Source organism: Manacus vitellinus, unplaced genomic scaffold, assembly GCF_001715985.3.
Source record: "Manacus vitellinus isolate BGI_N305 unplaced genomic scaffold, ASM171598v3 scaffold_81_pilon, whole genome shotgun sequence".
NCBI lineage: Eukaryota > Metazoa > Chordata > Aves > Passeriformes > Pipridae > Manacus > Manacus vitellinus.
Genome location: NW_021940822.1, coordinates 1,399,620 through 1,425,041, shown reverse-complemented (window position 1 = coordinate 1,425,041; position 25,422 = coordinate 1,399,620). Strand labels below are relative to the sequence as shown.

At 52.2% G+C, this 25,422-nt stretch overlaps 1 protein-coding gene across 5 annotated transcripts; it reads right to left on the bottom strand.

Moving 5' to 3' along the window:
- Positions 1-1,236: 1,236 nt before the first annotated feature.
- Positions 1,237-25,416, bottom strand: LOC103756853 (cullin-9). 5 transcript variants are annotated; one of them, XM_018085456.3, is made up of 38 exons: positions 25,081-25,416; positions 21,591-21,729; positions 20,395-20,585; positions 19,526-19,901; positions 19,125-19,326; positions 18,609-18,816; positions 18,319-18,506; positions 17,956-18,173; positions 17,581-17,812; positions 17,093-17,198; positions 16,572-16,799; positions 16,335-16,425; positions 16,091-16,262; positions 15,797-15,902; positions 15,348-15,443; positions 15,085-15,260; positions 14,440-14,573; positions 14,184-14,360; positions 13,829-13,941; positions 13,176-13,358; positions 12,665-12,825; positions 12,151-12,361; positions 11,891-12,056; positions 11,594-11,739; positions 11,312-11,429; positions 10,662-10,858; positions 10,322-10,581; positions 9,881-10,244; positions 9,431-9,571; positions 6,978-7,142; positions 6,727-6,890; positions 5,755-5,848; positions 5,465-5,539; positions 4,866-4,976; positions 3,421-3,538; positions 2,940-3,073; positions 2,653-2,744; positions 1,239-2,391 (listed from the first exon to the last, which is right to left on the bottom strand). In XM_018085456.3, exons 1-38 carry the CDS (start codon positions 25,405-25,407, stop codon positions 2,199-2,201), a joined length of 6,573 nt encoding a protein of 2,190 aa, XP_017940945.2. In that variant the 5' UTR covers positions 25,408-25,416; the 3' UTR covers positions 1,239-2,198. The 5 variants fall into 5 exon arrangements, with proteins under 5 accessions (XP_017940946.2, XP_017940945.2, XP_029820708.1 ...); XM_029964848.1 differs by having other exon boundaries at positions 16,091-16,425; XM_018085454.3 differs by lacking the exon at positions 25,081-25,416 and adding an exon at positions 24,748-24,832 and having other exon boundaries at positions 1,241-2,391; positions 16,091-16,425.
- Positions 25,417-25,422: the final 6 nt, after the last annotated feature.

Here is a 25,422-nt window from a genome sequence, read left to right as displayed (position 1 = left end):
ACGTTATCTGTCAACAAAATCAACCAACCTTACCTGGATGGACAGGCTCCCTTACTTAGCCTGGATGAGAAATATGCCATTTTTGTGATTAATAAACAGGCAAATGCTTCATCATTCAATTAGTGATGTTCATGGATGAATGAGACTCTCACTGTCCCTACTTACTATGCTGAGAAAGAAACCACAGTCAAGAGAACAGGCTTGTCAAAAATCAGCAGGGAAATAAGCGCCTGTTGATCACAACTCTAGTCTGACACTGTGAAGAAGGCCTTCAGAGGTGGGAGGCCCCCACAGTTGTGCAACTCAGACCAGTTGCCAGTGAAATACTACTCCTAATTTCTACCACTTACCCAGTGAGGTTTGTGAGTGAGTGAGTCCCAAAGGGCTCTCACTTCTGATGCCAAGTGCCTGGCACGACCAGCTCCAGTGTCAGGTAGGTAGCTTGACTGGGACAGTACCCCTGTCAAACCATAACACAGGTGTCCTACAAGCTAAGGGAGGACAGAAACCTCCCGCAGAACAGAACAGCAAGGTTTGATTTTGATTTTCAGTACAAATATTGTCCATGAGAGCAGAGACACAATCCTTCTGACCTTTTGGGTTTTAAGTAGGCATCCAGGAAACAGTGAATGAAGAACTCAAGGCATGAATCTCCACATAAGCAACTTTGGCATCTAGGACATTCTGCTCTGTCCCCCCAACAACCTGGGAAATTCAGGTTGTTCCTGCAAGGAACAAGTGGTCACTCTGGGGATGAGGCTGTCTGGGCATCCCCATCATGTCTCTCCCCCTCAGTGCCCCTGAGAAGAGGGCCCGAAGAGGTGTCACAGGGAACCCACTTGCCACATATGGGCAGCAGGGTTGGGACTTCCACCATGAGAGACTGCAGGATTAGGAGCTAGGGGGTGCAGGGGAGTGGAAAAATTAGTCCTCTCTCCTGGTCTGTCCTGGCAGTTGGTCCCTGCCCAGCATCCCGTAAGAACCCCAGAGCCCTCCCAGATGATACCCAAGCCTTAAGAGCCCTGTATCTCCAAAACAATCCTACAAACCTCCAAATCACCCCTCAAGCCCGAAAGCAGTTCCACATCTGCCTTCTGCTGGGCACCAGATGTTACCACCTTCATCAACACGCAGGCAGTCTTGTCTTGCACCTGCTCCCAGAAACACCAGCCCCATCACCCTGTGTGTCTGGTCCACCATCCTCTTTCCGTCCCTCCCCATACCTCTTTATGTTCCCTGAACTGCCCAGGAAGGAAAAGGCACTTTACAGGGCAGACTGTGTGCCCTGGGTGAGGATTCCAAACCCACATCAATTTCACAAATAACTCCTGGGATGAGCACATCAAGGTCACATCCTCCTCACTTGAGGGTATCCTACTCTCCCTCACCATTCATGTTCCCCACAGACAACAAGGAGGCTTGTGCTAGAAGAAAACTGTTTCTTTTTTTAAACAGAACTTTTTTCAACCCTTGTTCCTCAGGGTTTTCTTTTTTTTTTTGCAAAGATAAAGTATTATCTGAACAATCTCTGCATATATATATATATAACATATGTTTATACACTTAAACAGTCCTGCAAACTTGTGTCACTCGTAGTCCTTCCTGCTTCACAGCAGAGAAGAAAACTCCCAACAGCAAAAATGCTGCCCCTCTCAACTAGAGGAACTGAACCACATCCATCTGTGGCTCTGGAGGGAATCCCACCAGATCCAGATGCAAGGCTTTGACTTGAGTGTAAATGCATCACTCTACAGCATTTCTAGACACTGGTCATTTCTAAACAGTGCCATGCTAGGATACATGCCACACTCACCTGTGCTCAGACCTTGGGAAGAGCACATCCAAGGACAATGAGCAGCCCTTTAACAGGTGGCAAGTAGTCCTAACTTTGCAGGTGGACTGTGACTTTCTAACTCAATTAAATACCTATAGGCAGAACTGGAGACAAGGAAAAAAGGCAAGGAGATATCTTTCTGAGAGACGTGGCCACAGGAACACAGACTAGCTGCCCAGAGCAATGTTTCTGCATATTAAAGAAGAGTCACTGAGCAATTAGCCTCCCAGAGGAAATGCTTTGTTCCGCTTGAGAGCTCCTCCCTGCCTTCGAGGAAAAACACTAACACAAACTGGTTGAGACAGAGTAGAGGCAGAGGTCCAGGTTGGCAGGCTGGGTGGCAGACCACTTCTATGGTGGTCTTCTAGCTATGATAGCTATCATCATCATCAAAGTAGGAATCACAATCTGATTCATTATCAATCATAAAGTTGTCTTCATCAAGGTCATCATCATCATCATAGTCTTCCTGCCACTGTGGATCATACTCCTCATCTTCAACCTCTTTGCCACCTTCATCTGTGTTGGGGGAGTCACACAAGATGGTATGTTTTTGCCTGTTGAGAAGGAGAGCAGCAGAGCAGAGCCCCAGTTGTGAGAAGCAACCACAACCCAACCCCATAGTGCCCTACTACAGAGGTTTTGCTGGTTTCCTTACACCACTGTCACTTAAATTGTTACCTCAAACCACAAAAGAAGATGCAAGTAATTAGTATCTGTCATTCACTCTTTTGTATGTCAGTGAGCACAGGAGAAAACTCTGCTCACCTGCTTTTTGTCTGCACTTATCCACTTTTTATCCAGCTAAGAAAACTCACCCTGTATAGGCAAGGGCTGAAGTAGGCACATTTGCGAGTTTCAACTTTCTCTGACCAGGATCTCCTGAAGACTGGAGCCCAACATGGAAATCCTGCTAGCATGAAAGAACAATCAGAAGAGAGAGAGAGAGACAATATGCAATTTGGGGTGTATTTTGTGCTGCAAACCCCTTCCCTACACACACAACCCTTAGAGTCTAACCCCTCAGCTGACCAAGCCCCTTGTCTTGCCCACAATCAAATTAGACCAGAGCAAGATAAGCCACTATCAGGCATGTGAACTTCACCTGTGTGGAGTGCCAGAGAATTGCAAAGAGACGCTCCTTGATCTGGCGTACCAACTCCAAACCAGCACTGAAATGCTCTGCTTTCAGAAGCTGAAGAGAGGAGGCCAGGTCCTGGTACTGCAGCAGGGTTTCCTCTGCAATTGAAGACCAACAAAGTCATGTTGCATCACACACTCTTAAGCAGAGACCAAGTCTTTGGCTCTGACTATGAAGCCAGTCACAGCTACTTAGATCTCCTGTGCATATATGGCACATTGCAGAACGGAACATGTTGCTCTTTACTGCATTAATCTCCATTGGCAGCCAAATTGTGCCAGCGGACTTCTCAGAAATTACATCAAGAAGGCAAAAATGGGCTGGGAGAAGTGAGAGGCCAGCTAGGTGCTGGTGTGTACGCTATTGTCCCACTACAGAGCTGCTGCTCTTTGAACTATACAGTTTGGAACACTAGTCGCTACTTTAAAGAGGCTGCAGGACTTACCCAGAAGGATCTGCAGAGCATTAGTGAGCAGCTCTAGGCTCTCAGCCTGCTGTTCCACAATATCCATGCTCTCAGTGTCCTGGTTATAGTAGCTGTACACACAGGAGTAAGCCAGCACCTGGAACAGTACAGATCATGCTGTTAAGCACCCTCCTCCAGCTTCAGAGTGGGCAAGAAGTGAGCAGTATCAAACCCTTCCAGACCTCATTGCTATCAGTGGCTGAAAGAAGCCTGGCAGCACTTCTGGTGTGTGGTCATAGCCCAGTGACCCATTATGCCAAGTGACAGCAGTGCCAGGCTACCTAGAGCTACTCACAGGACTGGAAATGAATGTGCAATTATTTTATATTGAAGTCTGAAAGAACTGATTGTTCCCACCTGCAAACCATCATGAAAACACAGACTGTAAATGCATAACAAGTGTCACTGAACAGCAGGCAAAGAGTCAAAACCACCAGCACACACGACCTAGGCATTGCTGGGCAGCCCAGGCTGAACTCAAGTGGCAATGAACTGAGGGAATGGAGCCCAAAGGGAAGCAGGCATGGTACTATGGAGCACCAAAAGCCCACGATAAAGGGGTTTCAACAAGTGTCAAACTCTTATTATGAATGAATGACCCCTAAAGCAACCTAGGCACCCAGCAGGAAGCAAGATCACTGTTTCCATTTAAAGAAATAGGTCAGAAAATTCAGCAGCAGCAACAAGCAACAGTGGTATGTATCCCGGAAAACACAGGGGCTACCGTACTGAAAAGACAATATAGGGTCAGACACCCTTCTTCCACATGCCTCTCTCAAAATCAAGCCTGAGTGCAAAAACAAGGTGTATATGCCAAGTCAATATCACAAGACAATTCCCACCTCCTGACTATGTTTCAGAGGATAGCAGGCATTACAGGCCTAAGCTGTCACAAGCTTACTGCACACTTCCAGTGGCTGCACTGCAAATCCTTTTTAATGTGGCTATCAGGGCATACAGTAATTAACTCAGGCTTCCAAAATATCATGAAATGGAGTTAAGAAAGAAAAATCATAACATGAACATCAAGAGGAACTTCCTAACTGAAATACAGCATCAGGAGAGCTTTCAAAAGGTAAGTATCTTCACCAGGGCATTTCAAATTGGAATGGACCAAACCCAGTATATAAAAACCCTATAGACCCTTGTGTTGATTCCATGGTGCCAACTTGAGCTAAGTTGTCTTATGATCCGACTGTAAGGAACACTGCAAACAGAGCCCAACTCTGAGTGAGAGCAGGGAAAGGCAGACATGAGCTCTGACCCTGTCCTGATGCTATCCTTCCCCTTCTGCTTTTCCTGTCTCCCCTTGTTTGGAGTACGTCAAGGTTCGTGTCTCCTCATGTCTCCTCACTTTAAGAAAGGCATAAAACACACTAATACAATTAGGTCTAAACCTCAGCAGGACTGTTATCTAGCCTTACCTTCCGTGCCTGTTCTAGCACTTTGCAGGCATCAAGAACAAAGGTCAAGTTCCTAATTTTTGGCATCTCTCTGATGGAAGAAATACTGTTCCTCAGACTCGTGGCAAATTCCTGCAATAACCAAAGGAGAGAAAAAAAAAAGCCAATGTCAGTGTCAAGCTCTACAAGATTAAAAAAACAGCACCTTCCACACAGGTAATTGCTAAGCATCCTGAAGTGCCATCCCAGAAGATGCAGACAGCAGCAGAGCACTTAATGCATCCAACTATGACATCTCTGTCACTGTGCCATCACTTTGACCTTTTATACTACCTCAGCTCTAGGCAGAATTCTGCCTTCAATCACCATTGCTTCCAACTACTGCATCACTTTGAGTCTGTGAACGCCACAAGTCAGGTGCCCAGTTTCCTCAACAGACTTGGTAGAAGAAAGCAGGCCAAGGACTACCCCTTATGTCAGAGCAAGGGTGAAATGGTCAGGCATCCCAACCTGGACCTGAAGCCTACTTCTCAGCAGAAAAGACACTGAGACATAACAAAAGCTATCTTGATCCCTAGGGCTAAGGCAACAACAGCATCTGCAAAGGAAGGAGGCCTTACCCTTGCGTGATGATGAAAGGTGCATCTCTCATTGTAATCCTGAAAACGCTTCTCCTGCCAAGCTGCTTTACTCACCTGAAAGGAAAGGTAAAACTAACCTGTAGCAATTTCTCTGAAGTACTAGGGCTGCCTGGAAACGGCTACCACACACAGAGTCTTTGACAATGCTGTTAGTATTACTGGCAAGCACAAAAGTCCAGAATAAAGGACCCAAGTGGAGATACTCTCTCTGAGAGGCTGGGTGCTTCTGAACACAGGCATGAACCACGGGGATACAGCAAACCACTCACCATAGCAGAGCAGTTGTAATAATCCTTATGATTCGGTCTCCAGGGCTTGAGGCAACGCCAACAGAAGCCATGATTACACTTTGCACATGTCATACTAAATGGTAGGAAAAGAACAATAGAAATCACTCAGACCTAAGAGCCACTTGCAGACAGTTCCTTCCAGTGCTCCTACATCACAGCACTGGAGTGTGCCACGCAGTCAGTCCCATTCACCCAGTATATTTTTTTAAAGCCTTTCCTAGAATCAGATGATGCTTAAAACCAGTCAATGTCTCCAAAAATGAGATGGGTAAACTGACAGCATGATCTCACAGTAGCTTATCAAGTACTTAAAGGGTGACTAAGCATTCCACAGTTTGAAGCAAGATCCACATGAGCACCTCACCCTTCCCTCACACATGTTGCACTCCACACAATGCAGAAAGGCACTGCACAGCCCTAAGGCCACACATCACATGTGGGGACAAATCACAGCTGGGCATTAAGGGTTGTGCCAGTGCAAGAGAGAAACAAATGGCAACTCCTAAGCCCTAGCTTCAAAGCTGGAGGTAATTCCCCTATCATGTAAAAAGCTGCCAGAGATCCAAGCTGATTCAAAACAAACAGTCAAAAGAAAATTGCTTTAAGTTACAGGAATAGATGAGCATGAAAGAAAAAATGGTGCTGAGCTATCCACTCCCCCTTTACTTCTGTATGGCTATAGTGGATTCTGAGAGCAGACAAGAGCACAAGGTATTGCAAAATCAGTTCTATCACAGAGCCATCAACAGATTTAACTCTGAATGTTGGGGAACATTTTGCTTTTCTAGGAATTAAAAGCAATCACTCATTCTCCTAAAACTGTAAACCAGACCTGCTATAACAATTGAGTAATTGTCAAAAAAAAAAAAAGAAAAAAAAAAGCAAAGCACAGTGGACCTAACTGTTTTTGCCCTCTCCTGTCTCCAGTAGCAAGCAAAAATGTATACTCACTGCAGGCAACCCTCATTTTTCTCTATCTGAGCCTGGCAGTTTGGGCAGTGCTTCGAAATGAGCTTAGCCAGATGTTTGCTTTGGGCTTCACTTGTCATTCCTTCATAGTATCCATCATCATCTACCCACTGAGACATGTGGCTGCATCTGGCAGGATAATGGGCCTGAAAGGGAGACAGTCAACCACACAAAAGCAGAATGGTGCATGCCAAACCTAAGACAGTATTGCTCATGATTCAGCTCAGCCCCACCTCTGGGAAGTTGCAGTTGAAGCAGGATATCCAGGAGCACTTGGAACAGGCTGCTCCATAACCAAGTCCATCCTTAAGGAGGATCTGATCACAGCCCTGAGGGTTGGTGCACCACGTCAGGTTGGAGCAACACTCAACATAGCGTCTGAGGAGGGCTTTTTCATACTGTAATAAGAAGCCAGGAAGGAGATTTAAGGCAGAGAAGCTGCATAGTTAGGCCTTACAAGCAGGGTCTGGAGCCTCTGGGCTATACATCTCACTAAACAACTGCTCACAACAAAACAGCACTCAATTAGTTTATTCTTTCATTCCCTTTGTGTAAATTTCCCCATTCCCACATGTCATATCTGGAGGCTGTTTCATTTCACAGAATTGCTGAGGTTGGAAGGCATTTCTGGAAATAAAAACTAGTCCAACCCCTCCAGCTCAAAGTAGGATTGCTCAAGACCATGTTCAGTTGGGTTTTGAATATACCCAAGGATAGAGACTACAAACGTCTCTGCCCAACCTGGTCTAACATTTCATTACCTTTACTATTAAAAAAAACCTCAACAACCCAAAAAACAGTATTCTTACATTTAAATGGAATTCCTTGTATATAACTTAGTGCCCACTGCCTCTTATCCTTTCACTGGACATCATGAAGAAGAATCTGGCTCCTTAATCTCATTTGTGAATTTACACATGTTGATAAGATCCACTCCTGAGCATCCTCTTCACCAGTCTAAACCAACCCACCACTCCCAGCTACTTCAAGAGGTGCTCCAAAACCTAATTCATCTTTGTGCCCTTTTGCTGGATTCTTCCCAGTATGTCCATGTCTGTCTTGTCCTGGTGAGCCCAGAAAGGGCCACAGTACTCCAGATGTTGTCTCATCAGCACTGGGTACAGGATCACCTTCCTCGGCCTGCTGTCACTGCTCTTCCGACATCAACCTAAAACACTAGTGGACCTTCTTAGCCATGAGGGCACAATGCTGGCTTATGTTTAATTTGGTGTCCACTGTGATCCTTTTTCTTATTCCTGCAGAGATGTTTTCTTGATGGTTGACCCCCAGCATATCCTGTTGCATTGGGTTATACTACACCAGGAGCAGGACTTGGCATTTCCTTTTGTTGAACTTGGAGCAATATGTTTTAACTTCAGCATTAGATCTTCACACAATAATCTAGTTATTTTGAAAACAGGATTGGACTAGAGATTTCCACAGATTATTGCAATCTAAATTATTCTATGACTGTCTCTGCACAAGACATTAACACTCCAGTCATACCACTTACTGAGCAAAGGAAAACATAATATTTCAGTGAGAGCATCAAAATAACTTGTTAAAATTAGCTGCGATTTATGTTCAATAATTATTTCTTTTTATAAAAAAACCACAGCAACAGGCTATTAAACCTGCTCTCAGACAGGTGTGACTAAGGGATTTGCAAAGGCAGTAAGGACTAACTGTCCAGATATATGCACTAATTCTTTGAGCACTTCTTACAAAAAAAACAAAAAACCGATACATCTAAACCAATGCTTTTCTGTAGCCTTGCTCATTTTGGTTGCCAGCTTGCAAGCTGAAAGAGAAACTGTATGATAGACAAGCCTTCATGACTACTGTTCATTTCTCCTTATGACTGTTCATACAGGATCATAATGACAGTAAGAAGTTGGAAGAAGAGAATATTTTTGGAGAAGCAAAGGAAGTGGAGACCTGTCAAACAACAGAACAGTGGAAAACAGACGAGACTGTTCTGTCCAGCAGTTAACAGAAATAGTCTGTCATGTGACAGCTACAGCTCTGCCATTAGATGGGGAAGGCATTCAGCTCTAATAACTAAAAACTGAAAGAATAGAGAGAAAAAGTAGCTTCTGCCTCAGAACAAGCAGCTGCTGCTGTCCCCTGCTGACCAAGGACTAAGGTAACCAGGAAGCCTGGTTTAGAAATGTCTGTAGACCCACACACACTTAGTGAAGATTAAGTCTGATGTGGTAATTTCTGCCATCTTCACAAAAACCTGAGGTGCTCAAAGCCAGAGACTGATGGAAGAGAAACAACGCAGAGGTCATCAATGCAGCAATAGAATGAAATTGCTCACGTTTTCCTTTGTCCTAGATTTTACAATTGCTTCCAGCACACCAGTAGAGGATACTTGTCATGAGCTGCTACCACAGCTTTCACCTGGGCCTGAACTAATGATGCACCTGAAACATTATTTGCAGGAGACATATTTAGAGGAAATACCACTGTGCTCTTTTGTTGATATTATGCTTTCTTGAATAGCTGGTATTGGTCATAATCAGAGATAACAGACACCACTGGGCAGAAATCTGGTTGGCCTCAATTATCACAGTGCCAGAGTTAGTAACAGGAAGGGGAAAAGCAGCAGCAAGATTATTTGATAGTGCTGACCAAAATGAAACAGAGCTTAGACACAAAGCAACCACCTCTCCTACTTCACCTTCGCTATGATCTCCTCAGAGGACACAATGGAGTAAATGAAGGCTGTGGTTGGCTGTGCACAGCACTCAGATATGGGACAGGTGCAGTTGTCAACTATGTTCTGTTCAATGCGAGTCGTGAGATATTCCCTCCAACAGGGCTGTGAAGGCAGAAAAGAGGAGATGAGACCTAAACAGGGTCGTGTGATCCTGGAAGCCTTCCCCACCCAGCAGAGGGTGCACAAAACCCCTGGGTAAGTAACAAACCCATGGGTAAGTACTCAAAAGCACAAAAGTGGGAACGGACAAATCAGGAGCTGAAGAATCACAACAAAAAAGGGAGCTGAGAAAAGAGAATGTATCAGCTCTGAAAATCTCTGATAACATCTTCAGACAAAGAACAGCTGCTCCAAGTAGGCAGCAGCAATTCCCCAGCAAGTCACAGGAATCAAAGACCCCAGGACCTTCACCTTGCAGCAGTAGTGCATGCAGCAGAGGGTTGGTGGCTTCTCAGTGGGACACAGCCGGTTCACACAGACTGGGCAGTGGGTTCCAGGGCTCGGAGGAGGCTGGACATCCTGCACTTGCAGCCCCGAGGAGATGAGCAGAGCATCACGGTTCTCCACATAGCACTGGATCAGGAAATCCACGTTCCACTTACAGTGCATGAGGAGGTGCCGAGCAACGTCATCCGATATGCTCAGAGTGTCCTGGACCTGCTGTACTGTCTGGTTCATGAGCAGCTTTGCCTCCTCTGGACTAAGCGTGTGCCCCATTGGCACCTGCAGCATTGCCATAAGATATTCTTCTGCCCTGTTTATGCCAGGATTCAACCTGACATGGAAAAATGTGTCATGTTCATACAGGGTGGAGATGCACACCCCTCCACACCTGGTGACATGCCTCCCTACCAATGCAGGCTGTCTATGCTGTCCTCATCTGGAGATGCCTGTGGTGGCCTGCACTGGAAAGTCATCTGTGCCTGGCCCCCAAGAGGTGTCGTAGGTTCAGCAGAGATGTATTCCAAGACATGAGGCCTCCCCTCCTGGCGCCGGAGATAGCCCTGGTTCAACAGGTGCAGGACACAGGACAGCACATCCACGCTGTGGCAGCAGAAGCTCAGAAACTGCACACCTGGCCCCAGTTCACCCTTCTGACAGGCATCAATCACCTATGGCAGCAAGGGAGCCCCACAATGCAGTGTGCCACAGCACTCATGCAGCCCCTCTCTGCCCCCCAGGACCTTCGTACCCTGAACACCAGGTTGTCGACGTGGAGCTGCTTCTCCACCTTGAGGATGCGGGTGATGAGGCAACAGAGGACATTCCTCTTCCTCTCCAGGGCGCTCACCTCAGCCCTCTCTGTCCGCAGGTATCTCTGCTGAGGCAGCAGCCTCAGGTGGTGGCCAGAGGCCTGGGCCAGGGCTACCTGGTTCAGCCGCAGTGCACCTGGAGCCAGCACCCAACCCAGGGTCAGCCAAGCCTCCAGCAGGGCCTTGAAGGAGCCCCAGGACACACGTGTGGCTGCTGGACCCAACCTGGGCCTCCTCCTGCTGCCCCCACAGTTGGCTGCCACAGCCCTGTCCCCCACACGTGGCCCCAAGCAACAGCCACGCACACAACCCCATCCCTGTCCCCAACCCACACACAGACCCAAGACACAACCATCCACACTGACTCGCACCCCAAGCATGGCCCCAAGCCCCAGCCCCACACACCACTCCCAACCCTACACCTGGCCTAATGGCCCCAACCTGGCACACAGACTCGCACCCCCAGAAACACCAGACAGACCCACCCCAGCCTACTCACTTGCCGTACAAGTTTGTGCACCCCAAAGCCCAGCACCTACTCAGGGCTCAGAGCAGCACCTCCCCAGGGGTGCCCCAGCCCCACATTCACCTCCCAGTGTGCAGCTCTGCACCAGGACGCCCTGGCCGTGGGTCAGCGGTGTCAGCGCGTGGTGCACCAGGTCAGCAGGGAGCCCTGTAGCCTGCAGCAGGGCCTCCACAGTCACCTCCTGCAGCAGGGCATGGGAGGTGAATGGCTGGCCAAGACCTACACCAAGGGTGTCCTGTGCCCCAAATGCTGCTGGAGACCCCACTGGAAGGGAAGGGAGGACACAGCCCTGCCAGGCTCTGGCAGTCACTGCCTCCCTCCCCCCTCTGTGGCCCCAGCTCCTACCTCAGCACTGTTGAAGCACAGCAGGATGTACATCTGTAGCGTGGACACGTGGAGGACACAGTCTCCAAACTGCAGCTCAGCGTGGCCCAGCCACGTCCACTGCAATCGCTGGGGCTTCGTGCACTCCCAGCCCAGCTGGCTCTGGCCTGCCAGGGACAGTGTCAGCACAAGGGCCAGGGACCAGCCCTGACCAGCACTCCCAGCCCACGCCAGCACGCCACCACTTCTGGCTGACCTGCTGGGGAGGGTCTGGGCCCCAGCAAGACCCACACGCACACCCACTGCCACAGCACTCACTCTGCTGGCAGAAGTCAGCAAACTCATCCAGGGGGGAGCTCAGCGTTGCCGAGAAAAACCTCCCAGGGTTATCCATGTAACAGAGTGGGGAAACAGGCCAGCAGCGCGGGGACAGGGCCAGCACCTTCACCTCTGGCACATCTGCCACCGAGGCTGTCTCCAGCACCTGGGCATGGGGACATGAGGGTGGCTCAGCTCAGGCTCCAGGATCCCCATGAGGAATGCCGGTGGTCTCCAACCTCCCCACCCCACCCTCTCACCTCATCCAGGCCCGTGTCCAGCTCCAGCAGCCGCTTATCCTGCTCCTGCAGCTGGAAGAGGCAGAACTGCCGCTGGAGCTCCTCTGACTCAGCCAAGTTGCTCAGCATATCTTGGGGAAAGCGGCTGGGGAAGCACAGCCCGATCTGCTCCACGATGCCTCCTTCCAGCCAAGACGGCCCTTGCGTCAGGAGCCGGTCCCCCAGGTAGTGCCTGCCACAGCCGCCAGCATTAGGTCAGGGGTGGGCCCCGGCCCTGTGGTCATCAGCCACCCGCCAGGAGACAGACACAGCCCCGGCCTCACCCCATGCCACACAGGCCTGGCAGCACACACATTCTGGAAATGTGTGTGCAGGGAATGTGCCTCTGCAGACTGGCAGCACCCACGGGTCCTCCACACACCAGAGCCAGGAAAAGCAAAGCGGGAGCACAACTGCCACACTGGGCCAGGCTCCCCCACCACGCCACGCCACCCTGCACCAGGCCCCTGGTTCCACAGAGACACAGCACCCTCACCTGTAGAAGTGCTCGAAGCTGTGGGCGAGCTCCAGGCCACTGAAGACGACAAAGGGCTCCAAGAACTGCTGCAGCCGCTCCAGCGGCCCTGTGCTGCCCTGTGCTGCCCTGCGGAGCTCCTGGATCTGCACATCGAGGTAGCGGGCAAACTGCTCACTCACCTGTGAGGAACAGGGCTAGCTGTGGAGGGGACTCACAGGGTGGCCACAGCGCAGGCCTGGGGGAATGTCCCCTGGGGGAGCAGCTGGGAAGCTCTGGCACTCTCAGGTGGGAGCCGAGGGTGCCCAAGCACCAGCCCAAGGCACACGTGTGCTGGGGCCAGGCCCACACCATGATGAGCGCCACACACCCGCAGCTGGGGACCGGGCTGCCGCAGGACAGGGCTCTGTGGCTCGGTGGGGACGAGCACACCACCCACCCAGAGCTCGCCCCAAGGCCATGGGCCAGGGCAGCTCCCCAGCCTGCGCCCGCCTGGGGCCACCGGTGCCGGTGCCGCACTCCCTCGACTCACATGCAGGGCAGTCAGGAAGGAGAGCTGCAGCAAAGCCCCTGCAAAGCCCTGGCCCAGGGCCAGCATGAAGGCGGCCTGCTGCCCAAAGAGCTCCTCTGTGGCACTGCGCAGGCGCTGGTACAGCCCGCAGTATTGCTCTGCAAGGTCTGGCACCTGCCCTGCTGCCTCCAGGAACTGCTGTACCTGTGGGACACAGAGCGAGAGGGGTGAGCCCCACAGCGGGATGTGCCTGTGGGAATGTTTGCAGCTCCAGCCTTGCTCTGCCAACACTGACTCCTTGGGTCCCAGCCAGGGGCCAACTCGGGGCCCTGTTGCTGCTGCAGGCTGCCAAGAGCTTGTGGAGAGGGCTGGGCAGGATCTGTGAGGGAATGACAGAGGCACAGCAGCAGCCCAGTAGGAAATCAGGGGTCTGACACTGTACCTTGCTCTTGGTCTGGCAGCATCAGCCTGGGTGTAGGGCCTGGCTGACACCTGAGCCATGCCAGGGTGGCAAGTGCAGCGGAGCTGTTCCCACATTGCTCTGGGCTCTGTGGAGGCCTGGTACAGCCCTGTGCCCTCCCCATGCTCCCAGGGCACTGCCAGGCCTCACTCTCTGCTCCACCCACCCAGTGTGGGTCCCACATGCCCCTCCCGGCCACCCCACCAAGCTCTACCTGCTGCTGCACCACGCCACGCCAGCACTGAGAGATTCCCCACAGGCCACTCGACTTCACCACTGCCTTTGCAGCCCTGGCCGGCACCTCCTTGTTCTTCCCCGTCTTCTCACCTGCCAAGGGTCGACCCTGGGGTTAGTGTGGCTCTGTGGACAGGCCCAACACACTGATCGACCACAGCAGGTCAGAGGGGACACTGGGCAGGCATGGCCACTGCTGGGCCATGACCACAAGCCTTTCCTGGCTCAGGAGCCTCCTGTGCCACAGAGCCCTCCCAAGACGAGCCCCACGGCCACAGCCTGACATCCTGGACCACCATCAGCCCAGCCCCACGGGAGGGCAGTGCCTTGCTCACCAGCTGCTCTTGTCTCCTCCGGCTCTGGGCCACCAGGGTCCACGTGCACCAGGAGCTGGGTCAGGCGCCGCACACAGGATCCAAAGGCAGTCCTGTGTCCCCTGGCACGGCGGGGCGGCTCCACACTCTCCAGGTACTCCCTCAGCAGCCAGGCCAGGGGACTGATGCCATCAGGGTCTGCAAGGCCAACCAGACTCAGAGCCAGCTGCCTCTGCCTGGGGCACAGCACGGATGGGCCCCAGAGAGCGCAGGGTACCTGGTCCAGTGATGCTCTGCACCAAGGGGTTCACCAGGGCCTCCCAGCACGTCCTGCCCAATGCCCGGGCTGCCTCGTCATCAGGAAGGAAGCGGTCAGCAAAGCCCTGCTCGTGCTGCAGCGCCCGGTTCAGTCTGCAACAGCAACCAGGCAGCACATGGTGCCAATGGCTGGGAGAATTCCCGTGGGAAAGCAGAGTGCCGTGGTTGCTCCCTGCTCTGCCCCTTGCCAGGCATGACGGCTCATGGCCCCACTCACACCCACCAGCCAGGGCCCCTTGCTGCCCTGGAACCTGCTCGCAATGGCCCTTGGGCCAAGCTGAGGGGCTCTGCAGTGCCTGTGGCCATGAGATCCTGCTGCGCCTGGCCGACTTCTGCCATGTCAGCATGTGCCAGCTCCTGTGGGGAACCAGCACCCCTCTCTGGTGGGTTAACCGAGTCCACACACCCAGCTTAAACCTGGGAAACCTCAGGTGGCCGTGGCCCTCTGGGAGCACTGGTGGCCAGGAAGGAGTGAGGGCCCCTCCCTGTCCAGGCAGGACAGCCAGCTGCTCCCTTCCTAGCCCCGCAGTCCCCTCGCAAGCTGCCAGCAACACCCCCTGGGACCCTGGGACACCTGTGATAGCACAGCCAGGAGACAACTCACCTCCCAAAGAGTTGCAGCAGTTGCCCCCGGTCCCGGCAGATCTCCTGGCCCCAGGCGTGAGCCTGGGCAGTGCAGGAGAGAAATGTCCGCCGGCACAGCTGCTCCTTGAAGACGGGCCAGAAAGTGGGCTTGGGACCCAGCACCTCGATGCCACGCACACGTGTGTCAATGCCACCCTACAGGAGAGCATGACCCTCAGTTCCTCAGGCACAGCCCTGACACCCCACACTGCCAGCTGGCTGGTCTGGCCCCTGTTCCCCTACCTGCTGGCACCGCTTCACCCGGATCTGGATGATGGGCCAGAAGCGGGTCATGTTCTCCAGCAGGATCACTCTGCTGTCTGAAGGCAGGATGGTAACCTGCAGGCAGTGAGCCCTCAGCATGCCACACCCTCCCACGGCCAACCCCTCATTTTAGTCACAGCCTCTGTACTCGCCATGCATCTCCTCTGTATCCCAGCAGCCCCAGCACAGCATCGGGGCTTCCCCCACCAGGGCCCCACTCCTGGCTCACAGCTACAGCACACCAGCCTGCTGCAGACTGGCTGCAAGACTGCCTGTGCCCACCTCCCCAGCACCCACTGGAGCCTACAGGCCAGAGGAGGCTCCTACACATCCCCACCTCCCAGTGAGCACCATGCAGGGCCTCACACCAGGGCCAGACCTCCACAGGGCACAGTAAGGACCAGCCTGCCACTCCCATGGGGACTCACTGTGTTGAGCTCCGTTCTGATGGTGGCAGGGCTGTCCCCACCCAGCACCACGACGCGGGATGGCATATAGCTGGAGTCCTCACTGGCCACCAGCATGCTCATCTCCCTGCAGCACAGCAAACACAGGGCTGCCCAGCTGTTCCCACCCCCCTGCCCTGACCCCCGACAGTCCCACGTACTGCTGTCCATGTCCCGCTACCCTCAGGACAGGGGCCACCGTGGCAGGGCTTGCACAGATCCCCAGAGCCCTCTCTTCCATACACAGCCCTCTCAGCCTTCCTGGCCCAACCCCACCTGATCACCACACCACACTGCATGTGCACAGTGATGAAGTGGGAGCCAGTGCTGCCATTTGACTCCCAGTATGTCTTGGGGTTCCTGTCTGTGAGCTTGCTGGCCTGGTGCGGGTTGGAGGAGACCTGCACCTTCTCCCAACACTTGTCTTCCTTCACCTCCAGGCTGGACACTGTGGGGAGAGCACACAGAGCCTTCAGCCACCAAGCCAGCACAGGGGTCAGTTCCCACTCCCAGCACTCACCTTGGCACAGGTTTTGCAGGAAGACATCAAAGAAGGGTATGGTGATGGGCTGGTGACTCCGGCGGTGCTCCTCAATCTGCCCCAGGACCAGCTACAGGATGGAGTGAGGCGCTTACTGGGGGGCCTGGGTCCTCTCCCCTCCCCCACCGCAGAGCTGCGGCTGGCAGAGAGCAGAAGGCTGTCCCTCAGTGCCCTAAGACTCAGAGTCCCAGCATAGCTGGGCCTCCCCAGGCCCACCTGGATGCAGCCAGCCAAGATTCTGGTTGTCAGCTTCCTGTAGAGGCTGGTGTACTTCTCACAGTCCATCACCAGGTTGAGCAGGGCTGGCGCCAGCGACGAAACCACACTGTGCTTTTCCAGGGCTTTGGACAGAGCCTCGTGGGTGCCCACGTGGCACATCACCACCACACAGTCCTTGCTGGCAGTGGCCAGGCGGTGCAGGAAGCCAACGACCTCCTGCAGCACCTGCTGAGCCACAGCCCTGAGCAGCAGGGGTGGTGCCAGGAACTCCCCTGGCCCCCCCAGATGCAGGTGCTGCAGCTCCATCCCCCCCACCCCGACTGCACCAGTGCCCACCAGAGTCTGGCCAGGCATGTGGCCATCAGGACACGGCCAGGACAGCTGCTCCCCACCTCTCCCAGCACATTAGACACAACAAGGCCAGGCTGGGACCTGCTTCACCAATGCTGGGCCTGGCCAATGCACGGCACAGCCAGCACAGCTGCCCTTGCCTGCCCGGAGTCCCAGGGCCCCCTCACCTCCCAGCTGCTGCTGTGGGTGCTCAGGGAGGACACACAGGGCTCCACACACTCGTGCCAGGGCAGCACATCCTCCTGATAACTGTCCAGGAACTTGTTCAGGATCCTGAGCGACAGAGGGCGCATGGACAGCAGTGCCAGAGGCAGCTCTGCTTCCCTGCCCCACTTGGAAGGCACCTCTCAGGGACTGGTAACCAAGGCTCCCCTTGTACCTCGGACACCCCATCAGCAGCCAGGCTCGTTCTGTGCTGCCCCTGCATGTCCCCACCAGCACCCAGACACATCCTGCTGTGTCCCCACATGGCCCTGTACCCAGCACAACCCAATCAGCACCTGCTTATGTGTTGGGGTGCTCCTGCCCCTGCCCCTGGTGAAGAACACCCCCACCAGGACCCGCAAACATGTGCCGTGTCTCCCCAACATCACCATCAGCACTCACACGCCTGCTGAGGGGGCCCCAGACCCCCACCAAATCCCCCTGCACCCACCTGAGGATGCTCAGGCTCACAGCCTTCTCCACCCCCAGCAGCTCCAAGCTGCGCAGCAGCAGCCTGAAGCAGCTGTGGTCCTGCAGCAGCTGGGCCACCTGCCCAGAGGGGACAGGGCCTTCACCGCAGAGCTGCCGTTCCAGGGCCACCACCACCTCCTTGGACAAAGCACCATCCTCCAGGCTGCCCAGAAGCATCCGCACACCCTTCAGGTCCAGTGGGGCTTCTCTGCCTGCCATGACAAGGACATGGGCCCAGCTCAGGCACCAGCTTGAGAGCCAGCAGCATCTCGGGGTGCTCTGCCCTGGCAGGTGAGGCATCCCTGCCTGTGGCACCCGTGGAGCCGTGGCATGGGGAGGATGGGCAGCGCGGTACCTGCTGCCTCCAGGCCCAGGGGCAACCCGTGCTCTGCGAGGCGGTTGATGGCGCGGAGGGCCAGCACCGCATGAGGGCAGCCGCTGCTCTGCCCATCCCTCCAGCAGCTCTGCAGCACCGCCGGGAGGTCGCAACTCGCCAGCTGCTCAGCAAGGCCCCGGTGCCCATCCATCAGCATGTTCACCACCAGCAAGCCGTTCTGCACTCCTGAGGAGCCCCTGCAGGGACGAAGCCATGCAGGCGCTCTCCTCCCCCAGGCACAGAGCCTCCCCTGAACCCACAAGCCGCCTGCCTGCCGTGCTCATTCCTCCCCACTGTGGAGGGTCCCCCCAGCCCCAGCTGCTGTCTGCACTCTGCTCCTACCCTGGGACCCTCTGCATGGTGCTCAGGGCAGCAGGGATAGTACTCAGCAGACTGGCAGAGCCCTCGCTGGAGGCAGAGCCGATGCTGGCAAAGATCTCCCGCATCATCTGCACGTCAGCATGGTTCCAGGACAAGGACTTCCCACCTCCTGGCTCACCATCTGCAGCTCCCACCAGCACCTTCAGGGCCTGCGAAGTCAGCAGCGGTCCAGAGGGCAGTGGATATCTCCACCACACCTGGGTGAGCCTGCACACTGCCTGCCCACATACAGCATCCCCTCTGCCACTCACCGCCAGGCCAGCCTGCTGCACCAGGGCGGAGGAGCTGTGCTGCTGCATGCAGGCCAGCACGGCCCGCACGCCACCCTCCGTGGCAAACGGCACACGCCAGTCGTGCTGTGCCATCAGCACGGCCAGCAGCCGCAGCGTCACCGCCACCAGCGCCTTCTCTGCCACCTCAGTGCTCAGCAGCTCCACTGCCACTTGCACCAGCTTCTCCCTGCTCAGGAAAGGATACCTCAGGAGGAGCCTCCTGGCACTGCCACTGGCACACCAGCACCTTGGGCCCTGCCAGCCACCTCCTCTCTGCCCACACGGCTCTGCCTCAGCTGGGTCAGCCCAAGGAATGAGCCTGCCTGAGACAAAGGGACACAAAATCCACTTTCCTCTTGCCAAGCATGCAGGGACATACCAGTCTGCACACTCCCACTGCCACCTCCGGTACTCCCAGCTCCAGTACTGTCCCCCACCGTGCCGACACAGCCCTCCCCAGGCAGCAGGAGGGGTGTGCAGCACCCCACGGCTCACCCAGCACTCCCGGTCCCCAGCCTGCCCTGGGCTGTGCCAACTTGCTGCTCGGACTTGGGCTCCTCCTCCAGGATCTTCAAGATTTGCTTGAGCCCAGCTAAGCGCAGCCCCACCGCTGAGCTGCTGCTCTCGATCACGTCCACCATGGCTGCAATCTCGGCCAACGAGCCGCTCTCGCTCACCCCTTTGGAGCTGCCCAACACTGGCCAGAGGGAGGGAGGCATCAGGCAGCAGTAACACCCCCAGCAGCTCCCAGGGTGCCATGCACTCACAAAACCAGCACCCACAGGCACCCCACCAGCTGCCTGGCCCCCCATGCCCTGCCCAGAACCTTCCTTTCTTGAGGCAACGGTGCCACTTCCAGCACTGCGTGTGCACCCCAGCACATAGCAGGACATTACCTTTGATCTGCTCCTCCGTCACCTCTGGGAAGCACAGCCCTTCACTCCTAAGGAGCTCGCTGAACAGCTGGGAATCGGACTTCACTGCCACACTGGGGGCTTGGGGCGGCACTGCGGCTGCAGAAAGGTCTTCCTTTGCTGCCTTGGCCATCATGGCTTCACGGCCAATGCTCCTGCAGCCACTGCCCTCTGAGGACACTGCGGTGCTCCCCCCACCATCCTGCTCAGCTCCCCTACTGAGGAAGTATCTGGCATAGACGCGGCAGCCACGCAGGTCACGCAGAGTGCTGCCCTGGCACCGCTTCTCCAAGACCTGCAGCACCTTCTGGGCCAGCTCCGCAGGTACCGACAGCTGGATCAAGGCTTCTTCATCCACCTCCAACAGCCAGACCAATGGGGCCAAGTTAATCTTGGACTCGCCACAGCCCTCATGCCCCTTGTGACAGCCAGTGGCAGAACTGATGGAAAGGCTGCACCGTTGGAGGTCCCTGGGGCCACTTCCCAGTGCCACCCTGGCTGTCCCCAACCCAACTGCCACCAGCCCAGACCTCCCACCTGCACTCACCACCCAACTGCAACTGGTAGAATGACCCCATGGCCTTGCCTCACCTACCCAAACCTCACTGGACAGTCACTCTTCCAGTCATGGGAGACTGCATTTCCTCTCATCTCCCCTCATAGCTTTGCTGGGACAAGCTCCCCATGGTTTTGCCATCCCCGCTCACCCTCCCATTTCTGTCCCATTTCTGCCCCATTCAGTCTGTCCCTGCATAGCTCATGTTTGCCATCTCCACTGGTCCTGGTCCTTTCCCTAATGTTCTCCCTCGCTCTCTCCCTCCCGTTTCCCCACTGCAGGCACTGGCCCATACCTGCTCTCCCTGGTCATGCTGGATGAGAAAGGTGATCTCTTTCTGCTCCTGTGCTTCCAGCTTCTTCACAAAGAAGAGCAGCTCCCACCACTCGGCACGGCTCAGGGCCTCTGCAGCCTTGGTCGGCGGCTGCCCCAGGTAAGGCAGGGAGTACAGACCTCCCAAGGGCTTGCACAAAAATGGCTGTGCAACTGCAGGAGGGCAGAGCAAGGAAGGGCACTGTCAGTTCTGCCAATTCCCCCATCCTCTGCTGCACACCCCACATTTCAATTCAATTTCTCTGTGGGATATGATGACTGGGAAGAGGTATACACAGAAGTGAAACAGAGCTCATGCTTCTCCCAAAATCAGAAAGACTGAGAGAAAGGCTTAGTCTAACCAAGTTCGTTTTAACACTTTGAACTGACATGAAGTTAAGTCTCTATTTACAAGAGCTAGAAGCCATTAAAGAAGCCATCTTTTCAACTGGCAATAAGAATATTTTGAAAGCAAGTAATTAGCTGCTGATCTCATCTACATTCTCTCTCTTGCAACAGTTAAATCCAAACCACTCTACACAAAAGATGTCCAAGAAGATCAGAGCTATGATAAAAGAGTTACTTTAACGGGTTTCCCTGGCCAGGGTCATGTCAGACCTGAACAAGAAAGGGGTATCTTAAGTCTGGATTCCCCTTTTATCTTCTCCCAGTACAAGGGCAATGGTAAAGGATTCTAGTAGATGCTGCAGATGTCTTATGAAAACAGTGTTTTAATACTCACCTTGTCCAAAGCTTAACGGTATGAAATTAAACAAATTGTTGCTATGTTAATGCTTTTAAAAATCCTCATCACTTATTTAAGGGGATCTGAGTGTCCCTAAAGCAGCTTCACCTCAGAGAAATTCTACATTTGTGTTTTGGCAATTTGTTCAATTAATTCAAACACACAGTTTTGACAGTTGTAGTTTAAATTAAATTTTATGCTTTTTATACCATTACTTTTATTATATCTTGACAGAAGTCTAGAGTTCAAAAATACTCCATGCAACCACAAGCTGTGTAATGACTTAACTAGCTCTACATGGTCATACAAACTAATCTTGCTTTCTAAACTCAACCTGCTACTTGCTATGTGCTTGGCCGTATAAAGATCACCACTCAAAAACATCCCACAGCAGAAAGAAAGAGATGATACACACACGCAGCACATAATCTCACCTGTGTCTAGATTAAAGCTCTTTATTGGACTATGTTCCTTTTCCTGAGCAGCAGGATCTTCCCACCAGTCTCCAAAGCCAATAATCTCCAATATTTGCCAACGCATCCAGTAGATTCGACCTGTTGACCGCCATAAAACCTGTGGGTGAAACAGATCTAAGTAATCAGATATCTTCACTCATTCAATCCTCATGCTACATTTGTGCTCCCCAGTGCATGGAGACAGCAAGCACTGTTCAAGTAGAAGACTACACAATTCACATACAGATTTCAGCACACACATTGTCTAGTTTTGAGGCATACCATCTTTACTAGCTTGTTGCCCTGGTTACACCTAGATCTTTATTTTTAAAAAAACACCAATTTTGCCTGCAACCTACACACTACAGATCTCATTTAACACAGCAGCAGTGACATGAGTGCCTCCAGTTAATCATGCCTGGTCTAAAAGTGCCAAGCAGCAGGTGCCTCGGGAAAAGCATATAAAGGAAGAACATAACCAACATCACCTTGAGGCAGATGAGCTGTATATAAAGTGTCTCAAGGCACTTTTATACCTTGGTCATTCACCAACCCTCTCATCTCAAACAGGTGTTGGGTTCTTGACAAGCATGTCTGAAATGCAGCACTTGTTTCCTCTGCTTTGTTTAAGTTGCCCTTCAAAAATCAGAAGGATTTTTTTATGGCTTCCCACACCATACTTTTACATTTACCCTTCTGAGCAGAAGGAGAACTCAGCAACAGCAAGTATAACATGTGAGTAGCTTTAAAAACCAGCAGAAAAACATATGGTTTGTCTGTTCCACTGAGCTCTTTTGGAGTTACACCAGTGCTACTACAAGCCCATTGTGCTGGAAAGCTAAAGAGATAAGATGCTGAAAGACTTTAGGAAAGTACTATATGGAAAGAAGTTGAGTTAAACTACACACAACACCAAATAGTCTTCAATGATTCCCTGACCTAAACTAGTTATGTACCAAATTTGATCTCAAAGGAGTCATGGCAAGATATGGTTGCAGGACCAGACAACAGTGATACTCTTTCTTTGGAAAGCAAAGAAAGCAATAGAAAACAAAGAAACAAAGGAAAGATGGGAGGAGGTAAGAGACAGACTCATGATGGACTGGTCCCAGTTGCCATTCAGATCTGGTTTTGTTAATAGTGTGAGCCTTACAGATAACGTACTGAAAATAAGTCTGGATGGAGCAACTGCAAATTCATTCAACCTAATTAAACAGAAAAATAGACAGGAGAGGGAACCCAAGGGACCGACAGGACAAAGGGAAATCAAGTTAACAGTACACTTCAGCTCAACACTGAATTAAAAACCCTTTGAAATTTATGTCATAGGCAACAGGAGAAAAATGTGAAAGGAGCTTGGTGCTCTTTCCATGTGCCCAGTTACATTAAGAGTAAAAGCAAGAAAATGCTTATAAGAAATAGAAACCACAATTTTAGGAAAACACAGAAATCAAGAAGCATAAGGACAAAGAGAGAATCAGTAGGAAATACATTACCTTTGCAATTTATCTTTATGGACTGGATTATAATAGAAAAGAGATTTATAAACCACTGAAAAGTAAGATGCAAAGCAGTTATTCACTTGAGGGGGTCCAAAATGAAACATCACCTATTCACAGTCCAAAACTAGAAAAATCTTTCACTAAGGCACATGGAAGATAGGGAGGTGATTCAAGACAATGAGCAAGGCTTTACCAAGGACAAGTTTTGCCTGGCCAACCTGGTGGCTGTCTGTGAGGGAGTGACTCCATCAGTAGACAAGGGAAGAGCTACCACTGTCACCTCTCTGGACTTGTGTAAGGCCTCTGACATGGATCCCACAACATTCTTTTCTTTAAATTGAAGAGATATGGATTCAATACATGATGAAGAATTCGTTGAATGGTCATATCCACAAGTCAACAGCTCCATGACCAGATGGAGATCAATAACAAGTGGTGTCCCTCAGTGGTCTGTATTGGGACCAATACTGTTCAATATCTTCATCAATGACAGTGGGATCAATTGCACTGTCAGAAAGTTTTTTGACAACACCAAGCTGAGCAGTGCAGTTGACAGGCCTGAGGGAAGGGATGGCATCCAGAGGGACCCGGATGAACTCGAGAAGTCAGCCCAGAGGAACCTCATGAGGTTCAACAGGGCCAAGTGCAAGGGCCTGCACCTGGGTTGGGACAAACCCTAGTACCAATCCAGGCTGGAGGACGAAGGGATTGAAAGTAGCCCTATGAAGGACTTAGCAGAATGGTGGATGAAAAGCTGGACATGACCCAGCAATGTGCACTCACAGCCCAGAAAGCCAACGACACCCTGGGCTGCATCAAATGCAGCATGTCCAGCAGGTCGAGGGAGGTGACTCTGCCTCTCTACTCTCTGATGAGACCCACCTGGAGCACTGCATCCAGCTCTGGATTCCTCAGTACAAGGGATGGACCTGTTGGAGCAGGTCCAGAGGAGGATCACGAAAACAATAAGAGGGATGGAACACCTCTCCTATGAAGAAACACTGAGAGAGCTGAGGTTGTTCATCCTGGAGAAGAGAAGGCTCAAGGGAAACCTTATAGTGGCCTTTCAATACTTAAAGGGGGCTTGTAAGAAAGTTGAGGAGAGACTTTTTAGTAATGCCTGTTGCAATAGGACAAGGTATAATGGTTTTAAACTGAAAGAGGGGTGATTTAGATTGGACATAAAGTTGTTCTTTACAATTAGGGTCATGAAACACCAGAACAGGTTGCTCAGAAAAGATGTACATGCCCCATCCCTGGAAACGTTTGAGGTCAAGTTGGATGGGGCTCTCAGCAATCTGGTCTAGATGAAGATGTCCCTGCTTATTGCAGAGGGCTGGACTAGATGGCCTTTAAAGGTTCCTTTCAATCCAAACTGCTCTATGATTCCTCCCCCTCTTAAAATATTGAAGTCTTTTCCTGACCTCTGGCACAAACTTAGCAAATACGCAGCTCTTTTCAACAGAAGCTCTCAGCTGAGGTCTACTCACCTAAAGGGCATTTTTAAAGGGAAACAGATCCCAACATATACAGATTAAAAGCAACAACTATGTAGGCTGTGTTCAACCCACTGAGAACAACAATGTGCCATAAACATTGTAATTCACATACTAAGGCTTAAATTCTTCACGTACCTTTTGCTGTGCTACTCATTTGTGTCAGCTAGCCTGTTCCTAAATCACCCTCAAGATCAAACCAGCTCCCAGGACACAGGATATAGCCACCTGTTTCAGAGACCAAGAAATCTTAGCAGCACAACCTGTACTAAACCAGACTAACTTTCCTCACAACCCACACCTCCAGCTCTGAAAAGTGAGTTTTTTGCTAGGACAGATGTAGACAGTGATACGTATTATGATACATCTATTGTTCAACTTCCTGTACATAAAGACATCATTAGAAATCATCAGTCCCTCTGGTCACTCCCCTCTGCCACCCCAGCCAGAATATGACCACCCATGACATACCTGTACTGTGTGCATGCTGTTAGTGCTCTGAAGAAACTCGCCTTCCTCCCCAGCTCTAACGTCACCACAGTCCTCCAGCAAGCGCACCCTCATGCCATGCACCAGGTTTGCCTGTAAGTACTCCACATAGTCACTGCTGTCTGCGAAGTCTGACAGAGTCAAGAAGGTACGGCCCTGCTTTTTGTGGGGACCATGGTTTGAACTGAGTACAGGCATTTGGACAGCAGTGCTGGCTGGAGTCTTTTGCTGGAAGATGGAGCGGGTGGTGCGAGGCCGGAGCTCCTGTCGAGGTGACAGCTCTGGCTTGTGGTTGTGGTTCCAGCCCATCGCGTGCACCAGCTC